The sequence below is a fragment of the Balaenoptera physalus genome (assembly GCF_965194825.1).
Source record: "Balaenoptera physalus genome assembly, chromosome: 5".
Lineage (NCBI taxonomy): Eukaryota > Metazoa > Chordata > Mammalia > Artiodactyla > Balaenopteridae > Balaenoptera > Balaenoptera physalus.
Window position 1 is genome coordinate 89,148,195 of NC_138884.1, and position 16,881 is coordinate 89,165,075.

Consider the following 16,881-nt stretch of genomic DNA (forward strand, 5'->3'; position numbering starts at 1 on the left):
TAAAACTGAATCACTCTGCTGTACACCTGAAACAAAGAAAAAAATTATGTTTTTACTTTTTCATATCTTGTAATTTATTATCCAGTGTATAATACCACCTTGCAAAAGTGATTTGAATAATCATACAACCTGAAAGATACTAACTTCATGAGATTTGTGTAGTTTCTTTTCGTAGTACCTCTTTTTTCTTAGAAGGCTTGGTGATTTTTGATCCACAAATATGTGAAAAATTACTTTATTTTGAAGGTATAAAATAAAAAGAGATATTACATTGTCTTTAAGCTGTATTGTTATTTTGCCTCTTTTAGCCTAACCAAATACAGTCTGTCCTTTAAGAACAATCCCTAATTACAATTGCTCCATGATTTCCTAAAAGGAACCTCAGCTCAAAATGTTGCTGAATTTAATGGATCTCATAGCACGTATGATCAAATATCTTAGCATTTTGATACATGTCTTGTATTATGACACTCTGGTAATTGCTTTATTATGACAATGAAACAGAAAACTAAATGTGTGTTCTTAATATGTGTTAATAATCTGTAATGACTCTCTGGGTGCACCACTCTCCCAGCACCTCAAGGTGTTCATCACCCTGAAAGCTCTTCGAACCCTGTGGTTTGGGGGATTTTATGGAGGTTTCATTTCATAGGCAAGATTGATGAAATCCTGGGCCATTGGTTATTAACTCCACCAGCCTCTCTCTCCTTCCCAGAGGTCACGGGGTAGGGCTGGTTGAAAGTTCCAAGTCTCTAGTCACATCTTGGTCTTCTGCTGACCAGCTCCCATCCTGAAGCTGTCTAGCCTTCAGCCACAAGCTATCTCATTAGCGTATAAAGGACTTTTATCACTCAGGGTATTCCAAGGGTTTGGGGAACTATATATCAGGAACCAGGGACTAAGACCAAATATCTATTTTCCATTGTACCTTATGGGCTCTGACCAATCTCTATAGAGAAGCAGAAACCACTAAGGAATTTATAAATATTATAGTGATGATGGAACCATGAAGTGATTCAAAAAATATAATCCATGTAGGCCACTCAATTTCTTTATAGGTTATGTAGAAAATGTTAATCCTCTGTTGTTTTCATTGTATCTCAAAGCAGTTTCATCTTCAGAACAGAAAATTTCAGTGTAAAGCATCATTTTGTGGGTCATTGACTGAGTTTGGAGCACTATATGTAGCACATTTTCTGGCACATTATAAGTACTCAGTAAATATTTCTTGAAAGAGTGAACTGATGTTTTAATGTTTTATTCCTTCACTCAGGCACCCAGTAAACACTAAGAATTACATGGCTAAAACTGAGTTAGAATTCTGTTAGAATAGTAATCACTTAAAACTTTTTCGATTTCTCAGTTTCTTAAAGCCATCTGGACATTCTTCTATTTTAAAAACAAGAATCTATTTTTAAGACAAAAAAATCAAAATTTCTCGTGGGTGTTTTTGATAACTTAGTTTCAGACTATGGCTTATTTTCTTGGCAAAATAAGCCAATAGTCCTGAAACTCTGCCAGCCTCTTATTGATTATTAGGTAACCACTGCTTAGGAAGCATGACTTCTCTTTTAAGCTTTTGACCTAACAAGGTGATTTTTATATCCTGGTCAGAAAAATGTGTATGTTAATTTTGGTTCAAGATAGGTAAACCAAGTCATAAGCAATGTGGAAAGTTAAAGGAAAAAAAATAGATTTCTCAATGAGATGATTTTTAACAGAAAAGACTCCAGCCGCCTGGAAGGCATATTTTTCAGCAGCTGTTTAATTTATGAGTGAAATGAATATGCAAACTGAACATACTGCTTAATTGGCCTTTACCAGGGAGATCGATAATGCAGAAACGTTAATTGTTTCAGCTTTACAGCCGAGTCTGAAAAAGAGAAACAAGAGTGGATTGAAGCTGTGCAGCAATCGATAGCAGAAACTCTCTCTGATTATGAAGTAGCTGAGAAGATTTGGTTCAATGAGTCCAACAGACGCTGTGCAGATTGTAAAGCCCCAAATCCTGACTGGGCATCTATCAATCTCTGTGTTGTCATCTGTAAGAAGTGTGCAGGTAATTAGTGATAAGTTATGTGCATCACTGTTTGGTGGCAGATTGGCACTGAATGTTCTTTAGTGTCGTATATACTGTGTCCCAGCTAACGGCTATGAAAAATAAAAACAGAGAAAACTTATTACATTTAAATCAATTTAGAAATATCATTCTAAACTTCTCTTATGCATGACTTAGATATAAAAATTGATTTTTAAGCATGTAATCGTTTTTTTGTGCCTACTGGCCCATGTATGGATTTTAAAAAGACAATGCTGAAATTTTTAGGTTTTGGATGAATGTGTTTCAGAATGCACCCTGAACATGCTTGCTCTTCGTATGATTTGTCCCTTTTTCCTCAGTCATATTTTGTAAGATCTATTTTTCACGTCAATCTGCTCTGCGCTCTAATCTTGGTTCACCAGATCTGGTATCTCTTATAATGAGAATTTTTATATAGAAGCATTTTCCAGGTGTATTGATGTTTATGAAAGTAACCAGTACTGTGACTCATTTTTGTTTTGTGATCTTATACCTTACAAACTATTTGACAGCTCCTTGTATTTGGGAGGTAAGACAGCTGTCCAAGTGAGTAGAGGGAATGGACCCTAGCTTAGGTATGCGACCGTGGAGGTCTTGGAAAAAGTTAGCTACAACCTAAACATTCCTTCAGCTTTTCAGCTCTACCAGGTACTGTGCTGGTCCTGGGAATTAAAATGATCTGTAAGACAAGACATGACATTTCCTGCACAAATATATAAATAGTAATTGCAATAGAGTGTGATAAGGGCAGGAATAGAGTTGAGCACAGGTTTCATTGAGAGAATGCAGAGGAAGAGCACCTCAGAGCAAGGACAGGACAGCTGCTTCAAGCCCTTCAGACTTTTCTAGAGCTCTGCGCTACCACATTTCTCATCACACTGAGGGAGATGTCCTCATGAGCTAATCACCTACATCAATAGCAACAATAAAAAGCATCATTTAACCCTCCTTGACTTTGTATTTTTTCCTAACCTCTTCTCCTCTCCAGTCCCATTGGAAGAGATAGCGTTTGTGTTGTCTAAGGCTGCTCTGTCTACGTATGTTCTCTTCCTTTCCTCTCTTCTCAGGATCCTTACCCTGTCACTTATTCACTCTCTGTGTAAGTACAGTTGGTCCTCCATATTCACAGTTCTACATCAAACAACTGGGGATCAAAAATATTTGAAAAAAAAAAAATTTACAGGAAGTTCAAAAAAGCAAAATTTGAATTTGCATGTACCAGCAACTATTACATAACATTTTATTGTATTAGGTATTAAAAGTAATCTAGACATGAATTAAAGTATACGAGGATGTGTGTGGGTTATATGCAGATACTATGGCCATTTTATACAAGGGATTTGAGCATCCTCGGATTTTGGTATCTGCGGGTGGTCCTGGTACCAATCCGAGATACCGAGGGGCAACTGTATTCAACTATGGTTTATTTGGCTCAGCATATAAACTTGCATAATTCTGTTAACACCAGCTTTCTGAAAACTTACTATTCTCTTACATGTCATTCTCTGTTCCTTTTTCCTTTCATAGACAAGATACTTTCAAGCGTAGTGGTCTGCACAGGTTTTCTTCATTTCTTTAACTTCCTAGTGTATCATCAGCATCCTGTAATCAGTCTTCGTTTCTCTCACCTCCAGTAAAAATATTTTACCAGTGTATTTTACCTCTCAGTTTCTGTGTGGTCAGTTCCTATTTTCACTGCCTTCTCTGCAGTATTTGACGCTCTTGACCAATCTGGCTCTCAGTGACTTTCCATCCTCCCACAACTTCCGACACACCATTTCCTCTTAGTGTGCTCTTACTACTCTGGTCATCCTTTTCCAGGTTACTTTTCCTTTGCCTGCTCCTAAAATATGTGTGTTCCCTTGGATTATATCCTAAGCTGTCTTTCACTCTGATGTTCCTGAGTGAGGTTGTCATTTGAATTCAATACTCATTTTTAAGCAGGGGATTCTCACTCTGTTGGAAACTCTACTCTTATAGCTCCTGCTAGATTCTCAACTTGGATTTGCCCAAGGTACCTCAAAATTAACATGATAAAATGGAGCTCTCATTGCTGTCCAGCTCATTACATTAAACTGTATATTCTCCTATATTCCAAATCTTGGTCAGAAGCAATACTATCTACCCTACACTGAAGCCTAAACCTTGAGAGACCCTCTTGACCCTTCCTCTTTCCTTAAAGCCCACCAGGTCCCATCTGTTTTATCTTCTGAATATCTCTAAATCTGTTCTCCACATTGTTTCTTTTCCTGCTGCCTCAACTCAGATTCTTTCCTAGGCTACTCCAGCATCCCTTCTTCCTGCATGCTTTCGAGCTTGACTCCTTTTGGTATTGCCTTTCTGTAGTCTCCATAAGTGCAAACCTATGCAGATTCTTGCCATGGGAATTCTAGGGCTTTGTGCTCTGAGTAGTTTCCTTCTCAAAGAATGGAGGAAAGGAACCTATGTAATGTAGAGAGAGGAATGAGAGGAATGAGCTTTCTCATGCGCATTAGGCAAAAGGTCCTTAACGTCAAGCATGATGTCTTTTATACCTTTTTTCTATCTCAGCTTAGAAAGAGTCTGACATACAGCTGAATGCCCAGTAATGGCTGAATGATGATTTATACAGCAGAATTAAATTGATTATGATAGAATGCTGGGCATTCTCTTCCAGGCATAATAGTAGAATAAAGAATCGACTTTAGATTTTTAAGTAAGCATTTATTACAGTTGTAGCTAGTTTTTTTTAAGAGTAAAGGGATGATATCTGTATTCACTCACATATGAATAATTTACACAGACCCATTATAAAATGTTTTCAGTGACCTACAATTTCTAGTTAATTACCAATAAAAAAATATATATATACGTATATACACATACATGCATGCACACATACATGCATACGCACGCACACATATACACACATGTACATGTATACACACTTTTTAAAAGTGTAATTTTATACCAGTACAGGGTGGTGATGGTGATTTCTGTTATCTTCATTGTGGTTGGTTATGATTCCTGTATGATTACCACCACTACTGTAGGGTGGAAAGTAGGTATTGGTTTAAGTTCGAAAGATATATTAATCCACACATACCTATACACGTACATATACACTTTTCTTTTTAAAGGTAAAATACGTTTACATACAAACTCAAATAGAAATCAATTGTTTTTTGACTTCAGGGCAACATAGATCTTTAGGACCAAAAGATTCCAAGGTTAGAAGTCTGAAAATGGATGCCAGCATTTGGAGCAATGAACTCATTGAGGTGAGTCCGACTTGACTGTGATGGTGGTCAGCAGAGGTCCAGGAGGAGGTGTGCAGTGGGGTGGTGTGGTTGCTTTAAGAGCTCTCTGATCAAGTTCTCACCACATTATAAAAATGGCTTATAGCCTGTTTGATAGTAGTAACTTTCTACTTTAACTTTCCGAATGCTTCCTAAATGAGACAGTTATTTTAAGAATAAAAACTACAAGGAGCTTTAATAGTAATAACTACTCTTAAAGGCTTGGCAGCTTTTTCTTAAGCCAGAATTGACATTCTCTCTTTTTAACCCAGCATGGATAAAATATCAGAAAAGTGAATGAAAACATTTGGCAAAATCGACTATTCTTTGTCTTGGCCATGCTGTCACTAACTGAGATCATGTCTAACTTGCTGTCTCCTGTATCCATTCTCTGCTCAGGTGTCTGTACCACTCTCAACCACGTTAGCCCACCTACTCAGCCATTTTAAATGAATCTGTCTCAATGTGAGCTACCTTCAAAAAGTAACATATATACTACCAAATGTAAAATAGATAGCTAGTGGGAAGCAGCTGCATAGCACAGGGAGATCAGCTTGGTGCTTTGTGACCACCTAGAGGGGTGGGATAGGGAGGGAGGGAGACGATATGGGGATATACATATATGTATAGCTGATTTACTTTGTTATAAAGCAGAAACTAACACACCATTGAAAAGCAATTATAATCCAATAAAGATGTTAAAAAAAAAAGTAATAATGCTTTTGCTGCAATTTGCGTTGCTTGCAGTTTCTTTTCTATCTAATCTTTTACCATTATTACGAGCAGCTAGACTATTTAAAATAGAAATAGTATCTGCTTTCACACTCCATCTTCTGGAAAAAGTTGGGTCTTGTATTTTGCATATTTTATACCAAGCTATGCTTTAATTTGTCATGTGAGTCAGTTTTCTGCAGATTCAAATACATTTTGTGAATTGATATGTTTTATAATTTCTTTTTGATAATTCAGCTTTTTATTGTCATTGGAAACAAAAGAGCTAATGACTTTTGGGCTGGTAGTCTTCAAAAAGATGAAGAATTACATGTGGACTCTCCAGTAGAAAAGAGAAAAAACTTTATCACTCAGAAATACAAAGAAGGAAGATTCAGAAAAACCCTTTGGGCATCTCTTACCAAGGAAGAATTAAATAAGGTAACCAATGAAATGTAACAAAAGACATGGATGTTAAGGTCTATTTAAATATATGCCAAGGGTTTTGAAAAAAAGTTTAAAAATTTTTTTGCTATTGCATAAAATTATTGTTTAATTTTATTTCCTTTTGTGAGATTGTGCCATTGGGTTTTTTCCCTTCATTTCACTTGAGGATTCGTTATCAATAGCGAATAAACTTCTGTCCCTAACTGAAGTTTCTATCTGACATAGGCCCACACCATTTAAAACTTTGACAACTTTCCCCATTTTAGGGACAGGATACTGAACATAACTTCAGCCAGTACATTGTTGACTTGGTATCACCAAAATTAACTTCATTTACTCAATTAATTTATTTTTAAAAGCAGTAGTTTGTTTAGTGCCATTGATTTGAAGTGTCGTTTGCCTTTGGTTGAGTGATTCCAGGTCTTCTTGTGACCATTTTATGTTGCCCTTTTGGCAAAGAATTTGTTAAGCATCCTGCCCCCCTTTCCTTTATTGATTTTTGTGTTTGTTGCTTTTGCTTTTGGTGTCATATCCAAAAAATCATTGCCAATACTGCTGTCAGAGAGCTTACCACTTATGTTTTCTTCTAGAAGTTTTATGGTATCAGGTCTTATGTTTAAGTCTTTAATACATTTCAAATTAGAGTGGTGTAAGGTAGGGGTCCAATTTCATTTTTTTGTTTTTCACACGTAGTTACTCAGTTTCCCATCATTTGTTGAAGAGACTATCCTTTCTCCATTGAGTGTTCGTGGTGAATAGATATTTATTGCACACTCACTCATTGCTGAATTCGTTTTTAGGTTCTGGGGTACAGTTGTAGTAAACAGTAGATGTGATTCTTTTATTCATGAGAGTGATCTGCACGCAGGGGAGACTGACCATAAACAGCTGCATGCCAATAAATATACCATAGCAAATGCAGCACACTGTGAAGGAAAAGAATAGGGTAATGAGAGAGAGAATAAGAGGAAATACACGGGATTAGATTGTGAGAGCAGTCAGAGGCTATATCCCAGTGGAGGGATGTTAGCTGTTTCACTTTCCAATATCCTCATTTTGCAGGTGCAGAAAAACTAAGACCTGGAGATGAGAAGGAATTGCCCAAAATCACCTAGCAAATTAGTACAGTCAGGTACAAGAATTTAGGCTTCTTGATTCTGATGTGAAGGAAATTGTAGAGGTTAGCTAGACCATGGTAGAAAAGATAAGTACTCTTTTAGTAGTAGACCCTCTAGGCTGGAGCTGTGAATGTGTCCTGGGACTTCTTGGTTATACACTGTTCTCTGAGCTGCCCATTGGGATGATCAACGAGTGATTGTCCTGAAGTTGCATTACAGAGAGCATCTGTCCAGGTGCACCATGTCAGGAAGGAGGAATATGGTGAACCCAAGGCTAAGAAGTCAGACGGAATCAGGGTGCCAAATCAGAGAGTTCAGAAGCAAATGGAAAGCCAGTAAAGTGAGGAAGCAAGAAGAGGGGATGGGAAAAGTTGTGAAGGGAGCTTATTATTTCAAAGGAAAAAAAATCAGGTTCCAGGAGTTTTACTGTTTGTACAATGATGATGTATATCATGTCAATCATGTCTTATTGTGTCTTGCTTGCTGTTCCTCCTCCCTACCTATACGCCCTTCCAAAAGGAAATTTGTACACAAATCCTGAATTTGTACACATCTTTCAAATTCCCAAAGCATAACAGTAATTTAAAGATTCCTCACATCCCAATTGCTCTGGAAAATATAGACATATATGCATACAACATTCATATGACATAACAAAACATTTAGTGGATACTTTATTACTACATTTGAAATATTTTGAATTGTCTGAGCATCAGCCATTGTCATAGTATGTAAACATACAAAATATCTTCCATGGCAAATATGACGGATTTGAAGATTTGGAACATCACAGGAACAAAACAATGAATTGAGATTTGGACATCTTCGGTTGAAATTTAAATTCATGCAAAGCAGGCCATTTTTGTCTGTTGGTTAATTCAGGGCATAATGATTATTAGATTTATTAGTTAAAAAGGAATACAGGGGGCTTCCCTGGTGGCACAGTGGTTAAGAATCCGCCTGACAATGCAGGGGACACGGGTTCGAGCCTTGCACCTGGAAGATCCCACATGCCACGGAGCAGCTTGAGCCCGCGTGCCGCAACTAATGAAGCCCACGCGCCTAGAGCCCATGCTCCGCGGCAAGAGAAGCCACCGCAATGAAAAGGCCGTGCACCACAACGAAGAGTAGCCCCCGCTCGCTGCAACTAAAGAAAGCCCACGCGCAGCAACGAAGACTCAACACAGCCAAAAATAATAAATAAATAAAAAAAAAAAAAAAAAAAAGGAATACAGACTTCCTCTCATAAATGAATTGGCAGACTTTCACACATTTTAATAGCTAGAATCATATTTTCTTCACTTAAAAATTGTATTTTCTTTTATTGACCAGGCTCTGTGTGCTGCTGTGGTGAAACCAGATGTTCTGGAAACAATGGCTTTGCTGTTCAGTGGAGCAGATGTCATGTGTGCAACAGGTGACCCTGAGCATAGCACCCCCTATCTGCTGGCCAAGAAGGCGGGGCAGAGTCTGCAAATGGAATTTCTCTACCATAACAAATTCTCAGGTGAGTCCCTATCCCTTCACTGGCCTGATCTCTCCTTATATATCCCTGAGAGAACTGAAGCACGAATCTGTTTGTTTCTCAAATCAGAAAAACCATCAGAATGAAAAGAAAATGTAATTACCAAAAAGATGGACGATGCTTATTAAGACCCATGTTTTATTTCATTTAAGGGGAAAGTTTAGGAAATAAATCTTTTATGTGTCTTTAATTTTATAAATGGGAGATTAAAATAGTTAATCCCACATAATCATTTTCACCAAAATTAAATCTGATTTTCATGCATGAATAATAAATACAACTGAAGTGCTTATTTGCAAATTTTTTGCAAAGTAAAATAAATACCTCTGTATATTTATTCTGTGGTATATTTGAAGTAGTTTTTCTTCTACCTCAAAACTCACCTACATATTTATAAGCAAAGGGAAAATTGTTTACATTTCAGATTTCAGCTGCGTTATTTCTGTAATTTTTCTAGATTTCCCTCAACATGACATACATTCTGAAGGTGGATTAAGTCAGGAGTCTTCCCAGTCCACGTTCCTCTGTGACTTTTTGTATCAGGCTCCTGCTGCAGCTTCTAAACTCTCTTCAGAAAAAAAACTGCTGGAAGGTATCTTTTCTTGCTCCTTTTAGATTTGTTATCTGGTAAAACTTTATTTCATTATCAAAACAATTAGGTTTAAATTTTGATTGTTTTTTTCCCCTTAAGATGTTAGATTTGATCTTGCGTTAGAGAAATATTTTTTTGAGGTTTTATAAATGCTTCCAGGCACAGATATTATTTCATGCACTGCAGCAAAGATTTACCACTGGTTTGGAAGGCTGAGTGACTTCTCAGCAGAATTCAGTGACATCTACCTCAGAGCCAACCAATTCTGTTTCAGGATTTAAGGGTTATTCCAAAGAAATGTGAAACTTAGCCCCTTCCATTCGGGACAGAAACCCTAACTGGGGAGATAATATAGATAAATGTCAACATGTAGGAAGAACTGACAAGTTTTCAGTACATATTCTATCAGTATTCTATTGGCATATTCTATCAGTAGTTCAATTTGTTCTGATGATAAGTGTGTGTGTGTGTGTCTGTGTAAGTAAAATAAAGCTTAAGCATGGTTTCAAAAAAATGATGTGAATTAATTTGATTTAACAACCTATTCTAGGTTTGTGGCATTAATCTTAGCAGAATCATAGTAGGTATTTATCCATCTATCCATTCAGCTCCTTGAATCAGGCATGTGCTGGGCATTAGGCATACGAAAATGAGTAAGAAAGAGGTCTCATGCTCTTGTTATATACATTTGAACTAATTTTAGAAATGTAGGCATGAAAATATAATAATCTCTGTCTCACTGGAGCAAAGAGAATTTAAGAGAGATTAAGCTGTACCGGCCAGTTGATGATGGATGTTCAGAGGCTTGGGAGCCTGGTTAGTAATTCCCTAGGTGGTAAAATCCAGCTATATTACTCAATCAAAGGAACAATAGGATGAAAAACTCACTTTACAATGTTAATCCTGATCCTCATGCATTTGAAGTGATTATTTCAGTTAAAGGCTTTGTTTCCAAAAAAAAAATTGTAACCCTAAGCAGAATTGTACTGGGATTAAGTATACTTTATTAGATTTTCCTGTAAACAGTACCTCTCCTTTAGTGAGCATGTACTATGTGTAAGACATCGCTTTTTTATGTTCATTGTAATCCTCATAAAAGCTCTGCAAGATAGTTGATATTATGCTGATTTCACATGAACAGTGGAGGAACTCGACATGAAGCAGAGTTTTACATCTGATTTGTGTTATAATTGTTATTGTAAAACTTTGGCTTTGGTGAGTGTGATGGCTGGGTGGCACTAGATGGCAGAGCATTTTTATTCTTTGAGTTTAGGTTTTTTGTGGTTCTTTTAGCAAATGGTTTTTAATGTCTTCCTTTACTCAGTCTAACCAATAATAAATAACGAATTTTACAGAGATTTTCTCATCTTCCATTGCTCCTTACCTGTATTTAACCCTTAAGTAGTCGAAAGTTGAGTGATCAGGAGGGAAAAAGTATCAACAATCTGTGAATTGACGATAGTAATTATTAAAATAATTGAATAACAAGGCAATTAATGTACTTGTTAATAAGTGTACAAGCTTTCTAGAATGTTTCTTCTAAATTGTAGGATATCTTAGATCCACCCTTCAAACCACTTATACAAAGATGAAATAGGGAATTTGAAATATAAGCTTTTCTTCCTAAAGCTTCTCAATATATCATAAGTACTCTGCAGGCTAAAAATAAGGTTTTATTTGTTTTTTGGCAATTCTGGTTATAATATTTATAGACTTACCAGTTTGTTTTAATATTTCATTGAAATAGATTGTTTTTCTTAATCACTTGAGGACTGAATTGATGTTTTAAACTTGTAACTAAATCATTCTTTTTATCTTTTATAAGTTAACTATGGGTTTTTGTTGTTAAAATTTATTTCAAAAAACAGAAACCAGTGCATTCTCCATATATGTAATTTAATTGGGGATGTTCTATCATTTTGGAGCATTCGGTTTTAAGTAATGGGAAACTGAACTTTTGTACTTTGACCATGCAGCATGCAGAAATGATTTCATTGGAAAATAATCTAATGACAAGGTATTCTTTGATGGTCTTCATTTCTTCCATCCAGTATGTCTCTCATTTCAAACTCAGGATAGACCATGAATCAGTTGGCTACCCTCCATCTTCACTAACACCATCCCAGCTCCAGCCACCATCCTGTCCTGCCTGGGCTCTAATACGCCCACCCCCATCCCATGCCCCAACCCCGCTTACTTGCTGATATCTGCCCTAGCTTCCCTCCAAACCATTCCCCAAAACAGGCTTAGTGATTGTTGAAAATGTAAATCAGATCATGTATTTCCATCATTCAAATACATTTAATGGCTTCCCATTACAGAGGATAACTCTCTTCCTTATTAAGACCTTAAAGACCTTCTCGTGCCTTCCGCCTTTCATCTCACATCCTTCCTTCCTACTCTGCATGCCTGGCCACACTCGTTTCCTGTCTGTTCCTGCAACATGCCATGTTCTTTTCTGCCTCCTCTGGACCTTTGTGATTGCCATTCACTCTGCAAGGAGTGCACTTCCCCCAGCCTGACTGCTTCTCATCTCTCGGGGTATCAATTCAATGCTACCTGGCTGGAGAGACCTCTTTGGCAGCCCACTAAAGAGTGCACCCACTGTCAGCTCTTCTCTTTCATAGTGTGCTGCTTATTTCTATCATAGCACTCATTGCATGAAAATGATCCCTCCTTCTTTGTTTCTCTCCCCCTCTGGAGTGAAAGCTCATTGAGGCATCAGCATTTTCTGGTTTATTCAGGATTATCAAATCTCTGGTGCCTAAAACAGTGTCCACACATAGTAGTCATGTGATAAATATTTGTTGAATAAATAGGCATTTCTCTAATCACATTACTACCAGTGTAAAAGCACAGCTGACTTAATATAATTTTTATTGAAGTATAGTTTCTGTACAACATTGTATAAGTTACAGGTGTACCATATAATGATTCACAATTTTTAAAGGTTATATTCCATTTATAGTTATTAGTTAATATTCTGAACAAAACACATTTTGTTCAGAAAAAGCCTACTTAAAAATGAAGAAGAAAAAGTCGAACTACCAAGAAACAGAGCTCTGGTGGGTTTTTTTGTTTTTTTGTTTTTCTTTTCTGTCAAGATTCTGCAGTGGTGGTACTCCTGTTGAGCACCAGCTTTATGGAAAAATTGAATTATCTGAAAGATTTAGAGACTAAAGTGTGGTTGTCACCTTTGCCTCTGAAAGCATCTGGACTGCATAACTCCATCAGGGCTTGTCAGGACGGCCATAGAATAGACTGATTAAAAAGAAAGAAAAAAGTCGGGGAATAAAATGCATGCCAGTCCTTCAGAGAGTTACAGAGGCTTCAAATTGTCAGTTCAGGTTTTCAGGATTTGAAGTTCTTCTAGCCTCTGGTTATGAAGACTGATCTGTATTTTTCTTTTTCTTCCCAATTTAGTGTTCATGAAAGGAAAGATTGATAGCTCTTGTTAAACCTAAGTGTAGAGCTGAATAATAGCATCCTGATTTTGTTTTCTGTTTTCTCCCCTCAACTGTATTATTTTCCCTTGGTATCTTACCTTGATTTGTAGACACAGTGTTTGATTTTTAAAAAGAAAGTGGTTGATACGGTTTACTAGAAATTCTGTATTATCTGTTTATATTTTATTTTATAGATTAGCAGTGAGGAATTTTGAAGGTCTTTTGTTCTATGAATACCTAACTCGTATAGTTTAAAAATGTTTCTCCAAGGCTGTAATACATTTATTTTAAATCGAAAGGATTCCTAGTGTGTATTCCTATTTTCTGTGAACACTGAATGCCATCAGGTGAGGAAATTCTTCATCAGGAAACAACTTTATGGTTTCAAAAAATAATAGTTTCACCTTAACTATCATACATTTATTGTGCACATATCTATTTGAAGGTATGACCTCTGCTGTATGCTGATACATTTAAAAAATGGACATACATGCTTCAAGCATGTAACAGGCACAGAGAGGCAGTTTGTGAAGTAGATAGAAGGGTAGCTTCCCTAGTTGACTGCCTGGGTTTTACCCCCAGCTCTGATGCTAAGTACTTGTGTGATGTTGGGAAGGTCAGTCAACCAGCTTGTGCCTGTGGGCAGGGTATAAGGAAAGGGGCATGTAGTAATACAACTGACCCAACTGGGTTGTTCTGAGGATTCAGTGAGTTATTGTACATAAGATGTGCAGAACAGTGCATGCCACATGCATATGATGATCAGGGGATGAGGAGGAGGAGGAAGAGTAGCAGAGAGGCTGTCCATGTACACAGCTGCTTCTGGTTTCCAGTGAGCCTTTGAGTTTAGGTATATCCTACAGGTGGTAGCTGACAACCAAGTTACCTAGCTCTGTTATAGTCTCTATATCACTTCATAGGAGTATTTCAGTAGGTCACCTCTGGAGTTCTTTAGTTGTGTGTGAGTAAATTCCAGTAGTGTTTTTCTTCCCTGATCTAAACGTCAAGGTTGAATAGAAACAAAGAACAACCCCTCCAGCCAGTCCAACCACCATACACACAACCTTTTGTCTAGTAAATACCTTGTGTCCTCAGAGTTGCCCATTCTGTGCACCATCTGGTGGACATCTTCTGGTAACTGACTAAGAAGTAAGACTTCTGTAGCAGAGAGGGTGTCCTGTCTGAATTCACCCAAGCAGACCAATGCCATGCAAGGTAATTTTGTTAAAGCTTTTCGTTGCTTCCCAGATGAATAGAAATGTCAGGATTTACTATCACAGCTTTGTTATTATAAATCCTCAAAGGTAGTATCTGTGCCTGCTTTGTTTGACCTCTGGCCTGTTTTCACTTATAAAAATGAAGCTCATCAAGGGTTATGGTGATGATGCTACAGGATTAAATCTCCTCAAGCCCATATTTCTAATTTACAGTGAGCCTGTACTCACCTTTTAAAAGGGATCTGTCATTTGTTTCCCATTAGAATTAACATAATTAGATTCTGCATTTACATTTATTTTATGCATCATGCATTTGGCACTTTTTGTTTAAGACCTTCCAATGGCTCCCACTTGTCTACAGGTACAAACTCCTGAACACCTGTCATGTAAGACTCCCGGGGCCTGGCCTCTGCCATGAGCCTTCAGTCTCATTTCCCAAGTCCTAACTTCACATGTAATCTCTTTCTTTGGCCAGGTAGGTTTTTGGCAGTTTCCCCTTTCTGTGACTTTCCTCCCACAGTTCTTTCTCAGAATTATGGAATGATTGTAGCTCAGAAAGCATTTTTTGCTGCTTTAGAAACATCCTTTTCAGTCATAAGTGACTATTTCAAAAGCTGTAATTTTGTTTGAAGTTTTTTCTTACCACTCCAGTTTGAAGGTAGCTTCCCTCCAAGAATGGGTCTAACCTTTGAAGGGTCTACCTCATGATGATGCTGAGAGAGACAGAACTCTCACTAAAGTATAGACAGTTACCTCCTTATTCTGAAGACCAACTGCTATTTTCTGCCCTTGTTTTATTGGATCTCTTTCTATATTTAATGTTGGTAATCATTCCTTTCTGAAATGCTCACCCCTTTCCTGTATTATACACCGTCTCTTCTCATTTGCTTCATTGCTTTCGTGGACCCTTCTATACCCATTGTTCCCTAAGTTCCCTAAGATTTTATCCTTGGTTACTGTGTATTTTCAGCCACTAGCTGTATGCTAAAGACTTTCTGGTCATTGAGGCCTTTCCTTGCCCTGAAGATGCAAATTCATAGGGTGATCTGCCTAATAGGTGTTCCTACTTGGATTTCCAGGGGATAGCTCTCATTTAGTATATATCAAAGGAAACTCAGATTACATGCACTAAAACTGTTTCTATTTTATTTTCTTGTAGAAAAAAGTAAACATTTCTGCCCACCTTGTAATCAAAGCTAAAAATGATACAACCATTAATAAATTCTCCCTTACTCCCTACATCCCATCAATACATGTTGTATCCCTTTAAAACACACAGGTGCATGTATGCATTTCTCTCTCCCTTTCCTCCCTCTGTCTCCTGTCTCTCTCTATTGTCCCCCATCCCTTCCCATTATTCCGTCTCCCCCTTCCCCCCTCCATTATCCTTACTACCACTGTCCTGCTTTGGATGATCTTCATCTTTCACTTAGACTTAGACAGTGTCCTAACTGGTTTCCTGCCTCCAGCCTCACCTTCTCACATCCATTTTCCACAGAAAGGAAGTGTGTAAAATTTAAATCTGGAATTTTCTTCTGCTGAAACCATTTCAGTGGCTCACCATCAAGTGTAAAATCAAAGCTCAGCAAACTTTTCTGAAAAGGGCCAGATAGTAAATATTTCAAGCTTTGCAGGCCAGATGGTCTCTGCCACAAGTCATCTCTGCCCTTGTAGCAGGAAAGCAGCCCCAGAAAATCCATAAATGAATAGGTGTGGCTCTTTTAAAATAAAACTTTATTTACAAAAACAGATGTTGATCTGGATTTTGCCTGCAGGCCATAGTGTGCTGAATTCTTAACAAGATGAATTTCAAATCGCCTACACAGGGCATTAAGGGCATTGTAGGGTCTGACTCCTTCTTTCTTTGCTCACCTACCTCACATCAGCCACAGTCTCACTTTTTAACCCTACATTTTTCCCTCCTAATACTCTGTACAGACATCAGTCTTTGCCATTTCAGAGTTGTTTTGCAGCGGTCTCTTTATGGATCTGCTTGTTTCTCTGGTCATCAGTGTCATAGCTGTTTTTGTCTTGTATGTCCCTAGCTACTAGACCGTAAATTTTTTGAGAGAAGGGAGTGTGACAACTTTTTATCCCATGCAGCAATATCATGCTCTTTACACAAAATAGGAAATTAATACATTTATTTATTTGAATGCAGTCATTATTTAAAACCACATATTTTAAAATTTGATGTATGGTATAGCTCAATTTATTATTTGTTTCGTTTTCAATTCCTAGAGACAAATAAAAAGTGGTGTGTTCTGGAAGGAGGCTTCTTGAGTTACTATGAAAATGATAAGTCTACCACACCTAATGGCACCATTAATATCAATGAAGTTATCTGCCTGGCTGTACACAAAGAAGACTTCTGTTTAAATACCGGGTAGGTCTATCATTAAATGGATAGGAGTTGAAAGTATTTTCTGGTATGTATCATACCAGGTAATAAGGATTTTATTATCAT

The 16,881-nt window shown here is 37.3% G+C and overlaps 1 protein-coding gene across 10 annotated transcripts in view; it reads left to right on the forward strand.

The window, feature by feature from the left end:
* Window positions 1-16,881, forward strand: part of ARAP2 (ArfGAP with RhoGAP domain, ankyrin repeat and PH domain 2) — a 206,873-nt gene that overhangs the window by 84,200 nt on the left and 105,792 nt on the right. For all 10 annotated transcript variants that reach the window (XM_082464518.1, XM_082464520.1, XM_082464521.1 and 7 more), the window contains 6 exons: window positions 1,860-2,059; window positions 5,255-5,340; window positions 6,328-6,510; window positions 8,967-9,141; window positions 9,617-9,751; window positions 16,656-16,800. In XM_082464518.1, coding sequence (XP_082320644.1) covers window positions 1,860-2,059; window positions 5,255-5,340; window positions 6,328-6,510; window positions 8,967-9,141; window positions 9,617-9,751; window positions 16,656-16,800 — 924 coding nt within the window. The remainder of the gene's footprint in view (window positions 1-1,859; window positions 2,060-5,254; window positions 5,341-6,327; window positions 6,511-8,966; window positions 9,142-9,616; window positions 9,752-16,655; window positions 16,801-16,881) is intronic.